At 45.1% G+C, this 13,508-nt stretch overlaps 1 protein-coding gene across 1 annotated transcript in view; it reads left to right on the forward strand.

Moving 5' to 3' along the window:
- HTR4 (5-hydroxytryptamine receptor 4) overlaps window positions 1-8,859 on the forward strand; it is a 308,882-nt gene extending 300,023 nt beyond the window's left edge. Inside the window, exon 8 of the mRNA XM_006138098.5 lies at window positions 5,679-8,859. Coding sequence (XP_006138160.1) covers window positions 5,679-5,766 — 88 coding nt within the window. The 3' untranslated portion in view covers window positions 5,767-8,859. The remainder of the gene's footprint in view (window positions 1-5,678) is intronic.
- Window positions 8,860-13,508: the final 4,649 nt, after the last annotated feature.

Raw genomic sequence — 13,508 nt, forward strand, 5'->3', positions numbered from 1 at the left:
CCACTGTAGGTGAAGACAAGCCCTTAGGCTACGTCTACACTGGCCCCTTTTTTGAAAGGGGCATGCTAATTTTAAACTTCGGAATAGGGAAATCCGCGGGGGATTTAAATATCCCCCGCGGGATTTAAATAAAGATGTCCGCTGCTTTTTTCCGGCTTGGGGAAAAGCCGGAAAAAGCGTCTAGACTGGCCCGATCCTCCAAAATAAAGCCCTATTCCGGAGGATCTCTTATTACTACTTTGAAGTAGGAATAAGAGATCCTCCGGAATAGGGCTTTATTCCGGAGGATCGGGCCAGTCTAGACGCTTTTTTCCGGCTTTTCCCCAAGCCGGAAAAAAGCGGCAGACATCTTTATTTAAATCCCGCGGGGGATATTTAAATCCCCCACGGATTTCCCTATTCCGAAGTTTAAAATTAGCATGCCCCTTTCGAAAAAGGGGCCAGTGTAGACGTAGCCTTAATGTATAGGAAGTGGGGGTGTGAATCTACCATGCTCCACCCTTTTGAAAATGAGGGAGAGCAAAGCACATTATGGGAATTTTAGGGCCTGGCCACAGGAGCCACACAGACACATAGTGCATGCGAACAATTGCAGGATAGATTTATACTCCAATTTGGTGTGAATTAAGGGTTGGTGTGGACAAGCTCAAAGCCCTTGGAGGTGAATGCCATAACAGAGACACCGGCTTTGATACTGTGGGCTCTGGTTGTTTAAGACTGAAAGCTGCCGACACAGGTAGCTTTCTGCTCCTTTTTTTTTTTTTTTTTTTTTTTAAGGTTCCTAATTTTGGGCCCAGTGCAGAATTAGTTTTTCTTCCAGTGTAAGTTAGAGGAGCTGGTTTTGTTCAACATATTTATTAATGACCTGGATGAGGGGATGGATTGCACCCTCAGCAAGTTCACAGATGACACTAAAATAGGGGGAGAAGTAGATACATTGGAGGGCAAGGGTAGGAACAAGAGTGACCTAGACAGATTCGAGGATTGGGCCAAAAGAAATCTGATGAGGTTCAACAAGGAAGAGTGTAGAGTCCTGCACTTGGCATGGAAGAATCCCAAGCATTGTTACAGGCTGGGGACCAACTGTCTAAGCAGCAGTTCTGCAGAAAAGGACCTGGGGGTTACAGTGGATGAGAAGCTGGACATGAGTCAACAGTGTGCCCTCGTAGCCAAGAAGGCTAATGGCATATTAGGGTGCATTAGGAGGAGCCTTGCCAGCAGATCCAGAGAAGTGATTATTTCCCTTTATTCAGCTCTGGTGAGCCACATCTGGAGTATTGTGTCCAGTTCTGGTCCCCCCACTATTGAAGGGATGTGGATGTATTGGAGAGGGTCCATTGGAGGGAAACCAAAATGATTAAGGGGCTGGAGCACATGACCTATGAGGAGAGGCTGACGGATTTGGGTTTGTTTAGTCTGCAGAAGGGTAGAGTAGAGGGGGGATTTGATGGCAGCCTTCAACTTCCTGAAGGGTGGTTCCAAAGAGGATGGAGAGAGGCTGTTCTCAGTAGTGATGGATGGCAGAACAAGGAGTCTCCCTTGTTTAAAAAGGATGAATTCAAACTGGAACAGGTACAAAGAAGGGCCACTAGGATGATCCGAGGAATGGAAAACCTGTCTTATGAAAGGAGACTCAAGGAGCTTGTCTTGTTTACCTTAACCAAAAGAAGGCTGGGGGGGACATGATTGCACTCTTTAAATATATTAGAGGGATAAATACCAGGGAGGGAGGCAAATTATTTAAGCTTAATACCAATGTAGACACAAGAACAAATGGATATTACCTGGCTAGTAGGAAGTTTAGACTTGAGATTAGACGAAGGTTTCTAACCATTAGAGGAGTGAGGTTCTAGAACGGCCTTCCAAGGGAAGTAGTGGGGGCAAAAGATGGGTTTATGAAGGGGATGGTTTGATGAGATAACATGATCTTGGTAACTAATTGACCATTCATTATCAGTGGTAAATAAGTCAATGGAGGGATGATAGGAGTTACTATAGAGAACTTTCTGGGTGTCTGGCTGGTGAGTCTTGCCCACATGCTCAGGGTTTAGCTGATCACCATATTGGGGTCGGGAAGGAATTTTCCTCCAGGGTAGATTGGCTGAGGCCCTGGAGGTTTTTCGCCTTCCTCTGTAGCATGGGGTACAGATCACACCTGGAGGATTCTCTGCATCTTGGGGTCTTCAAAGTATTTGAAGGCTTCAATATCTGAGATATAAGTGAGAGGATTATTCTAGGAGGGGGTAGGTGGCCATGGCGTTCAGCCTGGGTGCACCACACTCCACATGAGCTGGAGCAGAGGGGATGCCGCCCGACCGGTTGGAACGCGGCGCAGCCTCTGCTTTGGCTGAACAGCTAGCCGGGCGTCTTCCCCTCTGCTCCAGCCCACGTGGAGTGTGGTGCACTCGGGTTGACCGCCATTGCCAGCTGGATGGGCAGCCGCTCCTCTTTGCTCCAGCCCAGCTGCCCCGTGCTCAGCCCAGGGAGACTGCACCTCACTCTAGTCAGGCTGGAGCAAAAAGGAAGCTGCCTGACCAGCCGGAACACGGCACAGCTTCCCCGGGCTGAATGCCACATCCAGTTGGCTGTACAGCTGCCGTTCTTTGATCCAGCCCCCCTGGCTAGGGTGTTTCAGCCCTCCAAACGCTGCTCAGCAGATCCCACCATACTGCCACAACTACTCACCTGTGGTTCTGGTCAGCAAATGAAGAGTGCCGATGTAAAATTTGTTGTGCGCAGATGCACATTTCAGAGGGAGCACAAGATCGACTAATTGAGCCCCTGAGATCAACCGGTAGATCGTGATTTACCAGTTGGTGACCATGGTCATAGAGTGTAGGGGAAATCTTGCTCCCCTGGGGTACAGAGTCCCCAGAAGGGTCCGAGGCTGGAAGTCAAAGCAGTGAGACAGGAGAGAAATCTAGAAGGAAAACTGTATTATGCATGCATGCAGGCTGACAGCTACCAGAGTGAGAGCAGCAGCAGCCCTGAGAGACAGTTTCAGGGATCCTTTATACAGTATGTTCAGACAGTTTAGTTGTTGATTGTTTTTTTTAACATATCAAAGTTACATTTGCTAGAAGTAAATTTTACAGTACAAAGGCACATGAGAACCTGAGGCTACGTCTACACTGGCATGATTTTCTGGAAATGCTTTTAACGGAAAAGTTTTCTGTTAAAAGCATTTTCGGAAAAGCGCGTCTAGATTGGCAGGACGCTTTTCCGCAAAAGCATTTTTTGCGGAAAAGCGTCCGTTGCCAATCTAGACGTGCTTTTCCGCAAAAAAGCCCTGATCGCCATTTTCGCGATCAGGGCTTTTTTGCGGAAAACAAATCTCTGCTGTCTACACTGGCCCTTTTGTGCAAAAGTTTTTCAGAAAAAGACTTTTGCCCGAACAGGAGCAGCATAGTATTTCCGCAAAAGCACTGACAATCTTACATGAGATCGTCAGTGCTTTTGCGGAAATTCAAGCAGCCAGTGTAGACAGCTGGCAAGTTTTTCCGCAAAAGCAGATGATTTTGCGGAAAAGCTTGCCTGTCTAGACAGAGCCTGAGTGAGGAGTCTACAAGGCAAACTGTGATAAAGATAAGAGTTTACATGACAAATTGTGACAGACTAGGAGTCTCCATTAAGTTGAGATAGGAGGCATTGTAAGGGTCTTGATTAGAGTTAAGATAGACTCATAGACTCATAGGCTACATCTACACTGGCACCCTTTTCCGGAAATGCTTAAAACGGAACAGTTTTCCGTTATAAGTATTTCCGGAAAAAGCGCGTCTACATTGGCAGGATGCTTTTCCCGAAAAGCACTTTTTCCGGAAAAGCGTCCATGGCCAATGTAGATGCGCTTTTCTGGAAAAAAGCCCTGATCATCATTTTCGCGATCGGGGCTTTTTTGCGGAAAAGACTACTGTACTGTCTACACTGGCCCTTTTCCGGAACAGTTTTTCCGGAAAAGGACTTTTGCCCGAACAGGAGCAGCATAGTTTTTCAGGAAAAACACTGACAATTTTACAGTAGATCGTCATTGCTTTTCCGGAAAAGCAAGCGGCCAGTGTAGACAGCTCGCAGCTTATTCTGGAAAAGAGGCTGCTTTTCTGAAATAAGTGGTCCAGTGTAGACACAGCCATAGACTTTAAGGTCAGAAAGGACCATTATGATCATCTAGTCTGACTCCCTTCATAGTGCAGGCCACAGAATCTCACCCACCCCCTCCTAGAATAATCCTCTCACCTATATCTCAGATATTGAAGCCTTCAAATAGTTTGAAAACCCCAAGATGCAGAGAATCCTCCAGCTGTGATCTGTACCCCATGCTACAGAGGAAGGCGAAAAACCTCCAGGGCCTCTGCCAATCTACCCTGGAGGAAAATTCCTTCCCAACCCCAAATATGGCGATCATTTCTCTCTGTAACAGGGAGAGAGGTCTGGAAAACTTTTAACCCTTGCAGCAGTTTTCTTTTAGAGAGTTTTGATTTCCTGCACAGTCCCCCCTTAGACACAATTGGAGATATTTGATTTTTCTCCCACAAGAGCCTCTAGGCTAGCTCTGTGCCTCCTGTAGGTTCCCTTACGCCACTGGACATCAAGGGTAATCCATTCAGCTGGGTTTACAAAGCAGCACAAAGGCCCTGTCACAACCCCTAGAATCAGGTCTATGAAGAACCCAGCTGTAGATAAATTCCCAAAAGAACTCATCTCCCATTCTGGCATTTTTGAAGGAGCCTCCGCTTGTTGGATCCACCTGGGGAGCTGAACGGCTTTGACCTCACGGGTTTGCAGGGGTGGAGTCACTGTAATTAATTGCTTCAGCAGAGAGCATTTCTCCCTCTCCCCCTTTGTACTAGAGACAGAAAACAGAGCTGCATATCTATGCCAGCCTAAGCCAGCAATGCAGTTTGCTGTACCTAAAGCTGTTTGGAGGAGGGCAGCAAGAGACTGCCTGATAGTAGAGGCAGTGGGATAAGACTCAGAGGTGGAGGCCCTTGCCTTACCCCAGCCTTCATTCACAGATGCTTCAGTTAGAGCCCAGGAAATGAATAATTTGTGACTATTAAGCAGTGTTTAACATTCAGAATGCTCTCATTTTTCAGTCAAGGCCAGGTGTGTATTTCAGGAGTCCCCAGAGGGCTGGATTCTTGGCTGGCAATGGTTTGATTGAACATGAAACAATCAGTACTGAATACAGTTGTACGCGAGAATGGAGATTACTAGATCTCAGTTGTTTTACTGTCTGGTTCACATGACTCAGAGGACAGGTCTCTGTGTCACTCGAAAAGGCACATGCATTCCAGGCCAAAGCAAAGTGATACTTTAATTCTGGCTTTAAAAAGATTCAGTTCTGTGTTGACAGCTCAGTCACCAACATCCACTCCAGAATCCTTTGTCTTCTAATTTTCTAGTTTGTTTCTTGTGGGTACTTAGCATAGCTCAGCTCTGCATGGACCCGATTCCATTTGCAGGGACAGGGATCATATTGTGGACACGGACATCTTCTCCCATCGTGAACAAAGTTTGAATTTACATCTCACTTGACAGGTGGAGCAGTGAACCTGGACATTGGGAGCACTCTGCAGCCCCCTGCCTCGGTCTCAAGACTCCCCAGAACAAAGAAAAGACTCTGCCTCCCTTTTAAATTTGCCCTAATAACTGCTTTCTGTTTTGCTTTCCCCTCTTAGGTACACAGTTTTACATAATGGACATCACCAGGAACATGACAAGCTTCCCATCCACAATGACCCAGAATCCCAGGAGTCCTGTTTCTAATGAAGATCCTGGAAGCAGAACTGCACACTTGCATTGTCATGTGATTTTGGTGCAGTGGGGCTCAAATGCAAACTCACTTGTCTGCATTTCCATGGGGCTTTCGCTATTGATTTGATAGGAATGGCAAACAGCATGACTGGGGTGACAGCAGCTGAGGCTGAGTAGGGAACGCAGTGTGCAGAACAACTGAGAAGATCTCCCTGTTGCTGCAGGAGAATGTCTGGACTTCATCGATGCAGCAGAGCCTTAATGTCAGTGCTTTACAGAGGTGTGCAAACTTTCATCCCTGTAAAAAAGCACATGCACACACAAGTCCTCGTGCACACCCACCCGCACAGAGACTTCTAGTTTTCTCCCAGATGCCATTTTTTGCTGCATGCCGCCTCTTTGTTTTGTGGCAACAATATTGTGATCTTAAAGATTTCAGAGTCTGACTTGAAGCTATAACAGTAATTGCTTCCTTTGTCTGCTCAAGGACTTGGTGCTGTCAGGAGAGGTAGTGCTAGTGCTTTCTGTCTGAAAAGAAGAGGAATTCTTCCTAGTCTAAGTTATCTGTCATAGTGAGACCTGTCGTTGTGAGCTGACAGTTCCTCCCATCCAGTGTTTCCTAGAATACATTTTTCCAGTGAGACGCATGACCAACACCTCTGGAAAAAGAGCCAGAGTGCAAAAATAGCCCATTAGCATCTAAAATGCAGCCTACAGGGCCATACCATCTTTGATATGGAGACATGTCCCGCAGAAACGGCATGTCCCAGCAAGCACAGCTCGGTATGAGCCAGAAGACAGTAGTCTCAGTTGGTCACATTTTCTACCTATTAGATGCAATTGTCCTTATTTGGGCAAACTTTGGGCATCCCGTCTATAAAAGGTATGTTGGTTAAGAGACATAGTCCTTAGGGAATATCAGTCTGTAATAGCTCACTAAGTGCCATGTTGATAAATATATGCCATCTAAAGAACTTTTCTAGCTACAATTGGAAGACAAACACTTGGGTGTTTCAGTTATAAGAATTAAAAAAAAAAAGCTTCAGTACTTTCAAATGTTGTTGCCCTATGCACTTGTCCTTTTAAAATAATCTCATACCCTAGCTATTTCCTGCATGCAGATATTACTACAGTACATTCCTTGTAAGCAGATTCCTTCTTTGCATGTAAATGACAGGCAACGCGTAGATCTAGGAACCCTGGGGGGTATGTCTACACAACAGCTAATAACAAACATTATTCCGAAATAACATAGTGTGCATCTACACTACAAGACTTTATTTTGAAATAATGTCTAGCTGGAGGATTTCTTACTCCGACTCATGGTAAACCTCATTTCATGAGGAGTAAGGGAAGTTGAAGGAAAAGTGTTCTTCTTTCAACTTCCTGCTATGAATACAGAGCCAAAAGCCAAATTAAACTATTTTGACTTAAGCTATACAATTGACATAGCTGAAATTGCATAGCTTAATTTGACTTTAGCCCTGATATGTAGATGTACCCTGGGAGTCTGATTTTTGTGCAGTGGGAAATACACAAATTCGAAACCATGGGCCTGTAACCTCCTTACATGAAGATCTAACCCAAAGATGATGGCCTTAGCCTGGAAAACAGAAATGTATTTTGTTACATTGTGTAATCATGTACAGATTTTTTTAATGTAAAGAAAAAAGTCAATATTATTTATTATTTTTAAAAAGCAGTAATTGTTTTTTCCATTAAAAGCTTCTAAACATGGGAGTTTAACATAAATAATATAAATATTAATATAAATATTTTATTAATGTTCTGTTGCTATGTGACAGGTATCTACTGTAAAATCAACCTGCTTTGAACAAAAAAAGGTATTGCTGAGTATGAGGATTTTGTGCATGATAACAGCAAGCAATTTTCTAACCATGGTGTCTGATTATCCTTGACTTCTTTGAAATGTTCTTTGCACTTGGACAAACTCCATGCTAAAGTTTCTCATCCCTTTCTTTTAAAAATCATTAGTGCACTGGCCTGGACTAGTCCTAATTAAATGAAATGGTGGAGCCAAATAATTTTAATTTAGAAAACCCAGAGAGGTTAACAGCAGGCATAGACTTGTTGGCTTTGACACTTCATATTTTACTGCAGGCACTGGCAGTAAATCCAAGCAGTGTTGGGACTTTGTATTAATCCTGAGTGGCTGGCAAACCAAACTAACTAACCAACCAAAAGCCTCCTTTTTTCTTTCCCCATAAAAAGGCACTGAAAGAGATGAGTGGACTATTTCTGTGAGTGAGATGAGCCCAGTGGCATGCTGCAATGGTGTTTCATGTTTCCCTTTGTTCGTGGAGTGTTATTTTTTCCTAATGTATTCTATTGTGCTTTAACAGTATTTCTCATCTTAACTTGAAATAAAATCCTGAACGCTGTCTTATTTATGACAAACATCCCAAGGGATTCTAAATGGGACATTTGATTTACTAGCCAAAATAAACAGCAGCTCTGAATAAAAAATACCACTGTTCTAAACCCTCATAACACGGTTAGAGCACACAACATCCATGTTCTGTGTCATTTTTTGCTAATGGTGGTTGGTACCAAAATGCAAGAGGGGTCGTGTAGGTGAACCTGTCACTAACCACCTGGCAGCTATTATTACTCTGTCATTTCAGCCATGCTGTGCTGGCTGAAGTAAATCTTAGTTTCAAACACCAAAGCAATCTAGTGGTTCTCTGGAGAACAGGGTCTCTTGGTTGGAGCTAATCCTTTTTTTTTTTTTTTTTTTTTCATTCTCTGAAGTTTCAGCTAGCTGCTCATTGACTGACTTCGGTGGTTTGTGAGTTCCTAATTTCATGGACATTCTGAGTAATGATTTCCATGCTCCTTTGAAGCACATGCTTGGTGACCTGGTCTCAATCCGATTCAGCACAGTGGAAGTATGATGCCAAAAAGCATGTGACACATCAACCATTGGGAAAAAAATTAAAATCCTCTATGTATATTACGCTATAGTTTACTTCAGTTTTTTTACACTAGTTATCCTACCCTTTCATGGGAAGACCCAATAGGATGAGCATTCCTGAGTGGCTATAGCACTTCTTGGCGATGCATGTGAGAGGCAGTGCCTTTCTGGAGAGGAATTACACTTGGTGGGAAAGCTATGCAGGCCTGAACAAGCACACCAGACCTTGCGGCTACGTCTAGACTGGCATGAGTTTCCGGAAATGCTTTTAACGGAAAAGTTTTCCATTAAAAGCATTTTCGGAAAAGCGCGTCTAGATTGGCACGGACTCTTTTCCGCAAAAGCACTTTTTGCGGAAAAACGTCCGTGGCCAATCTAGACACGCTTTTCCACAAAAAAGCCCCGATCGCCATTTTCGCGATCGGGGCTTTTTTGCGGAAAACAAATCTCTGCTGTCTACACTGGCCCTTTTGCACAAAAGTTTTTCGGATAAAGACTTTTGCCCGAACGGGAGCAGCACAGTATTTCCGCAAAAGCACTGACAATCTTACATGAGATCGTCAGTGCTTTTGCGGAAATTCAAGCGGCCAGTGTAGACAGCTGGAAAGTTTTTCCGCAAAAGCAGATGATTTTGCGGAAAAACTTGCCAGTCTAGACACAGCCTGCGTGTGTGTGGTGGGGTAAGACATAAATTTCAAGTGCTTTGGACTGCTCAGTGACCATCACCCAGAAGCTTCAGGGCAGCACTTTATCACCATAGTTAGGGAAGGAAAACAACATGTCAGCTAGAAAAATCGGACCAGATATACACAGCCTGGGTATTATTGATGTAGGTGGCAACCCAGGTAGAGCTGGTCTTTAACAAGGGTCAGAGCCTCAACTTGTGTCCGTCAACAGCGCCCCACAGGTAACAGGAACGATGAGAGCTAAGCACCTCGGCCAGAGTGCTGAAGTTGTAGAGCCCATGGGTCACACCAGAGCCTTAAGGTGTCCTCATTCTTAACAATTGGGCTGTCCTGGGTGCTTCGGGGACATGCTCGGCTTTTGCCCTCTTCAGGCCACTCTCCAAAACACTTTCCCCATCATTCAACCCTAATTTTGTGAGGGCTTTGTACGAAAAAAGCTAATCAATTTAAAAACCCTTTTTAAAAATCTTAAATCTCTCTGAACTGAAGAGTATGGTCTTAGTATTCATATAGAATCATAGTGGTGTGACTTAGTTTTAATCTGAAAGGATTCTGTTTTCAATAACCAGGTGTAATTTAACTCAATTTGGCCTGATTAAAAATTCAGTTTTGATTTAGTTCTATATTCTATAAGTCTCACATGCTGCAATGAAATCCTCAGGTACAATTAGCCTTTTTTCTAATATATTTGTATTACTCAGTGGGTTTGGAGGGCTTGGCAGTGAGATTTATTGCAATGCACATTATTTGCCTTGAGAGTTTACAGAATTTACTTTGTCATTTGTTTTTCAATGATTCTTTTACTAAAGATGTTGAAATGAATTTAAAAACCAACCCCTGTCACATGCAACATTTGCTCCAATTGGGACCTAAATGAGCACCAAAGAGTGCCTGACCTCTGTCACTTCCCCTGTCAGAGTAAGAGAAGCGATTAGGACAGGGCTGGGGGTGGGGGGGTCTCAAATTTCACTGCATCATGATCCCCTTCTGACAACAAACATTATTACAAGACCCCAGGGCAGGGAACCAAAGACTGAGCTTGCCTGTGCTCAACTGCCCCAGCTTTCAGGGGGGTGGGTCTCAAAGCACAAGCTCCGCTGTTCAGGGTAGGGTGGGATGTGGGAGTTGCAAAACCAAAGGGCTTCAGCTACTTGATGAAGTCCTCAGACTTTGGACCCAGTGAGTGCTTCAGCTTTGGCCTGACAGTGGGGCTTAGTCTTGGTTTTTGACTACTGGCCCCCGCAAGTCTAATGCCAGGCCTGATGACCTCATTAAAATGGGGGTCATGATCCACTTTGGGGTCCCAACCCGTATTCTCTGTAAGCTGTGCTGTTGTGCAGCCCAGCTCATTAGCAGAGTGCCCATAGGTAGGTTGTTTGTTTCTACTGGTAGTGCACATTCACACATGCCTCAGTGGATCTAAAATTTATTCCACACATAGATGGAAAAAATCCACATATGAATGGAAAAGATTAGAGGGAACATAGGTCCCAACCCTCAGTTTGAGAACCACTGGGTAGTCAAGGACAAAAGAGGACCTTAGACTCATCAGGAGGTCCATCGTTATCTCCTAGAGATCAAGAAGTGCAATCTTCTTAAGTTAACAAAAAATAGCTTCATCACTGTTCTGGATGCTGGGGCATGTTCCATGTTCCCCTCCCATTACTGCTTTTTCCAAGCTAGGATTTTGGGAAACCCTGATAGGTGACAACCCTGGGATGTGCTAAGTTAGTCAGCAAGTTAGTGACCAAGGACAGTGACAGGATCCTTCCTGTGGCCAGTAGTCTCAATAACAAATCCCTTTTCAGAGTCGTCTCAGCTGAATCTTGTCTCCTGTCTGCCACAGAAGGCACTTGAGGCACTAAGGGGATGTCACTCAAAAGAGTTGTGGGTCACAGATCACATCAACAGGGTCAGCCTCACACGCCTAATGTCCCAACCCAATCCCCAGTTAAGATCCAGGGTATGTCCACCTACCTCTTTTAAGCCAGAAACTAGCTGGGATGGTCTCAAAAGATATCATCCATCACAAGTCATGCAGAGCTGTCAATAACTGAGCTCAGCAGCACCAGATATGATACCCACAGTGAGGTTTTACTGTTATGCTCAAGCAATATGCATTTCTTTGAAAGAGCTGATTCACCTCTTCCCTCCATCCCTGCTTCTAACCAGGAGTCTGAGGTAATGTAACTGAATCATTTGTACACAGGCATTCAGGCTGTAGCCATCTGAGCACATCTTGCAAACTCCACAATCAATAAGGGGAGTTTTCTGTTTCATTTACTCTTTAGCACACAGAACGAAGTGAATCCTGTCAGCTATGCTGACCGACTCAATGTGCTGTGACAGGCAATGGGGCGGGTGCTGGTCTCAGCCTCTTGGATAGAGGTGTTGCACGCCATTGTTTTAAAACTAATCTAGGGACAAGGAGATAGGTCAGAAAACAGCCTGGGATCCTGACCTTGGTTTTGGGTTATCCCTGCATACAAGTATAGCACAGATAGAAGTGATGCACATGTCTCCCATGCAAGCTCCAGCCAATATACCACGGACTGTGAGAGCCCCCATCAAAAGCCAATTGTGGGCACCTGTCATCTGTGACTTGTTCTGTCTGAAACCACCAGCTCATGCCAATCTATCAGAATTTTGGCTACCAGTTGAACTGGCTGCTTTTTGATGAACGATACCTGTATTTCATTTACACACACGCACACACACACACACTGACCGACATGGCCCATGAGGCGTGCAATTTCTGAGATGGCAAATGGAACCTAGATCCTGATTTAACACTGTGACTGTGTTTCTCAGTTTCACTTCCACAGCTGTGGGACAGCGGGGCTGCAGAGACTGATCTAGAAGTCAGAAGGTGGCACAGATCCTACCACAGGCAAAAGGCAAGCATGGCCAGTGGAGATAAGGCCCTCATTCTTGGTGGTGCAGTTCTCTAGGGGATATTAGTTGCATCCTCATTTCCACGCCTGCTGTAGTTATACTGCAATGACAGATCACCAGTAAATAAGAAGGTGCAAATCCAAATTTGCTTCAGTGCCTCATCTGGGAGGGTAGAGGGCTCTTTCACTTATGGCAATCAGGGGGAATTTTGCTACTGTTTTTTTATAAGCTGCAGGCCTGTGTCAGGAATTCACTGCTATACCCAAAGACTCAGAACACTGTGTAAATCTTTAATATAAAACATAGGGGGAAATAGCATTTCCCTACCTTAGGCTACTGCTTCTTTTTTTGTCTGTGTCACCTTCCACATTAAAGGAACATGCCATGCCCTGCTGCCCCGCCCTTCCAATCCACTGCTTCAGAATGCCCCTCACCTACTTGCAGCCCCTCTACAACACTTTCCAAGCACTCTGTCAGGATCACCTGACTCCTTCCCAGCTGAGTCTGAGAACTGAACATGGCTGGCTGGTGCATAGAGTCAAGTTTCCTTGTTACAGTGTTAACAGACACAGGATCACACAGCCTATCTGAGTGTAAAGCCCTCTTAAAAAAAATAAATTAGCCATTCCTAAATCCTTCAGTTGTTCAGTATGGATTCACGTACCTTCACACAGGGTCAGAGTAAGGGATCATTAATTAATGTTCACGGTTCCATGCAGGCTTCTGCTTTGCACCAGCTCCTGGGGAGCTGCCTGCTCCTGATAGAGAGGCAGCAGTGGGGAAGGGCAGGCAGGCATTGGTACACATGGGGAACTGCCTTAAAAGCTGGCGTCCCTGTGCAATGGCTCCCTGGGAGCCACCCCTGTCCACCCCTCCCACCCCCGTCCACCCCTCCCACCCCCCATGTTGTTGCCTCTGATACGGACGCAGCATCACAGAAGGGCAGGCAGGAGCTGGTACACACAGGGAGCTAGCCTGGAAGCTTGGTCCTGGCGTGCATCAGCTCCTGGGGAGCCGACTGCTGCTCCACGTGTAACTGCTGAAAATGTCAGCAGGTACACAGTTACCTAATTACACACATTTTAACATCCCTAGTGTGGCCCACAATTGATCATTTTTCTGTGAGCCCATGGCCCCTGATGTATTTGTAATAGGTTGTTCTTTGCTGGTCTTTAGAGCTCAAAAGAGGACTAGAGACAAAGGGAGTGTGCTCCTGCTACTCCTTTCAGGGAAACGGA

This window comes from Pelodiscus sinensis, chromosome 16, assembly GCF_052426305.1.
Source record: "Pelodiscus sinensis isolate ZL-2025 chromosome 16, ASM5242630v1, whole genome shotgun sequence".
Lineage (NCBI taxonomy): Eukaryota > Metazoa > Chordata > Testudines > Trionychidae > Pelodiscus > Pelodiscus sinensis.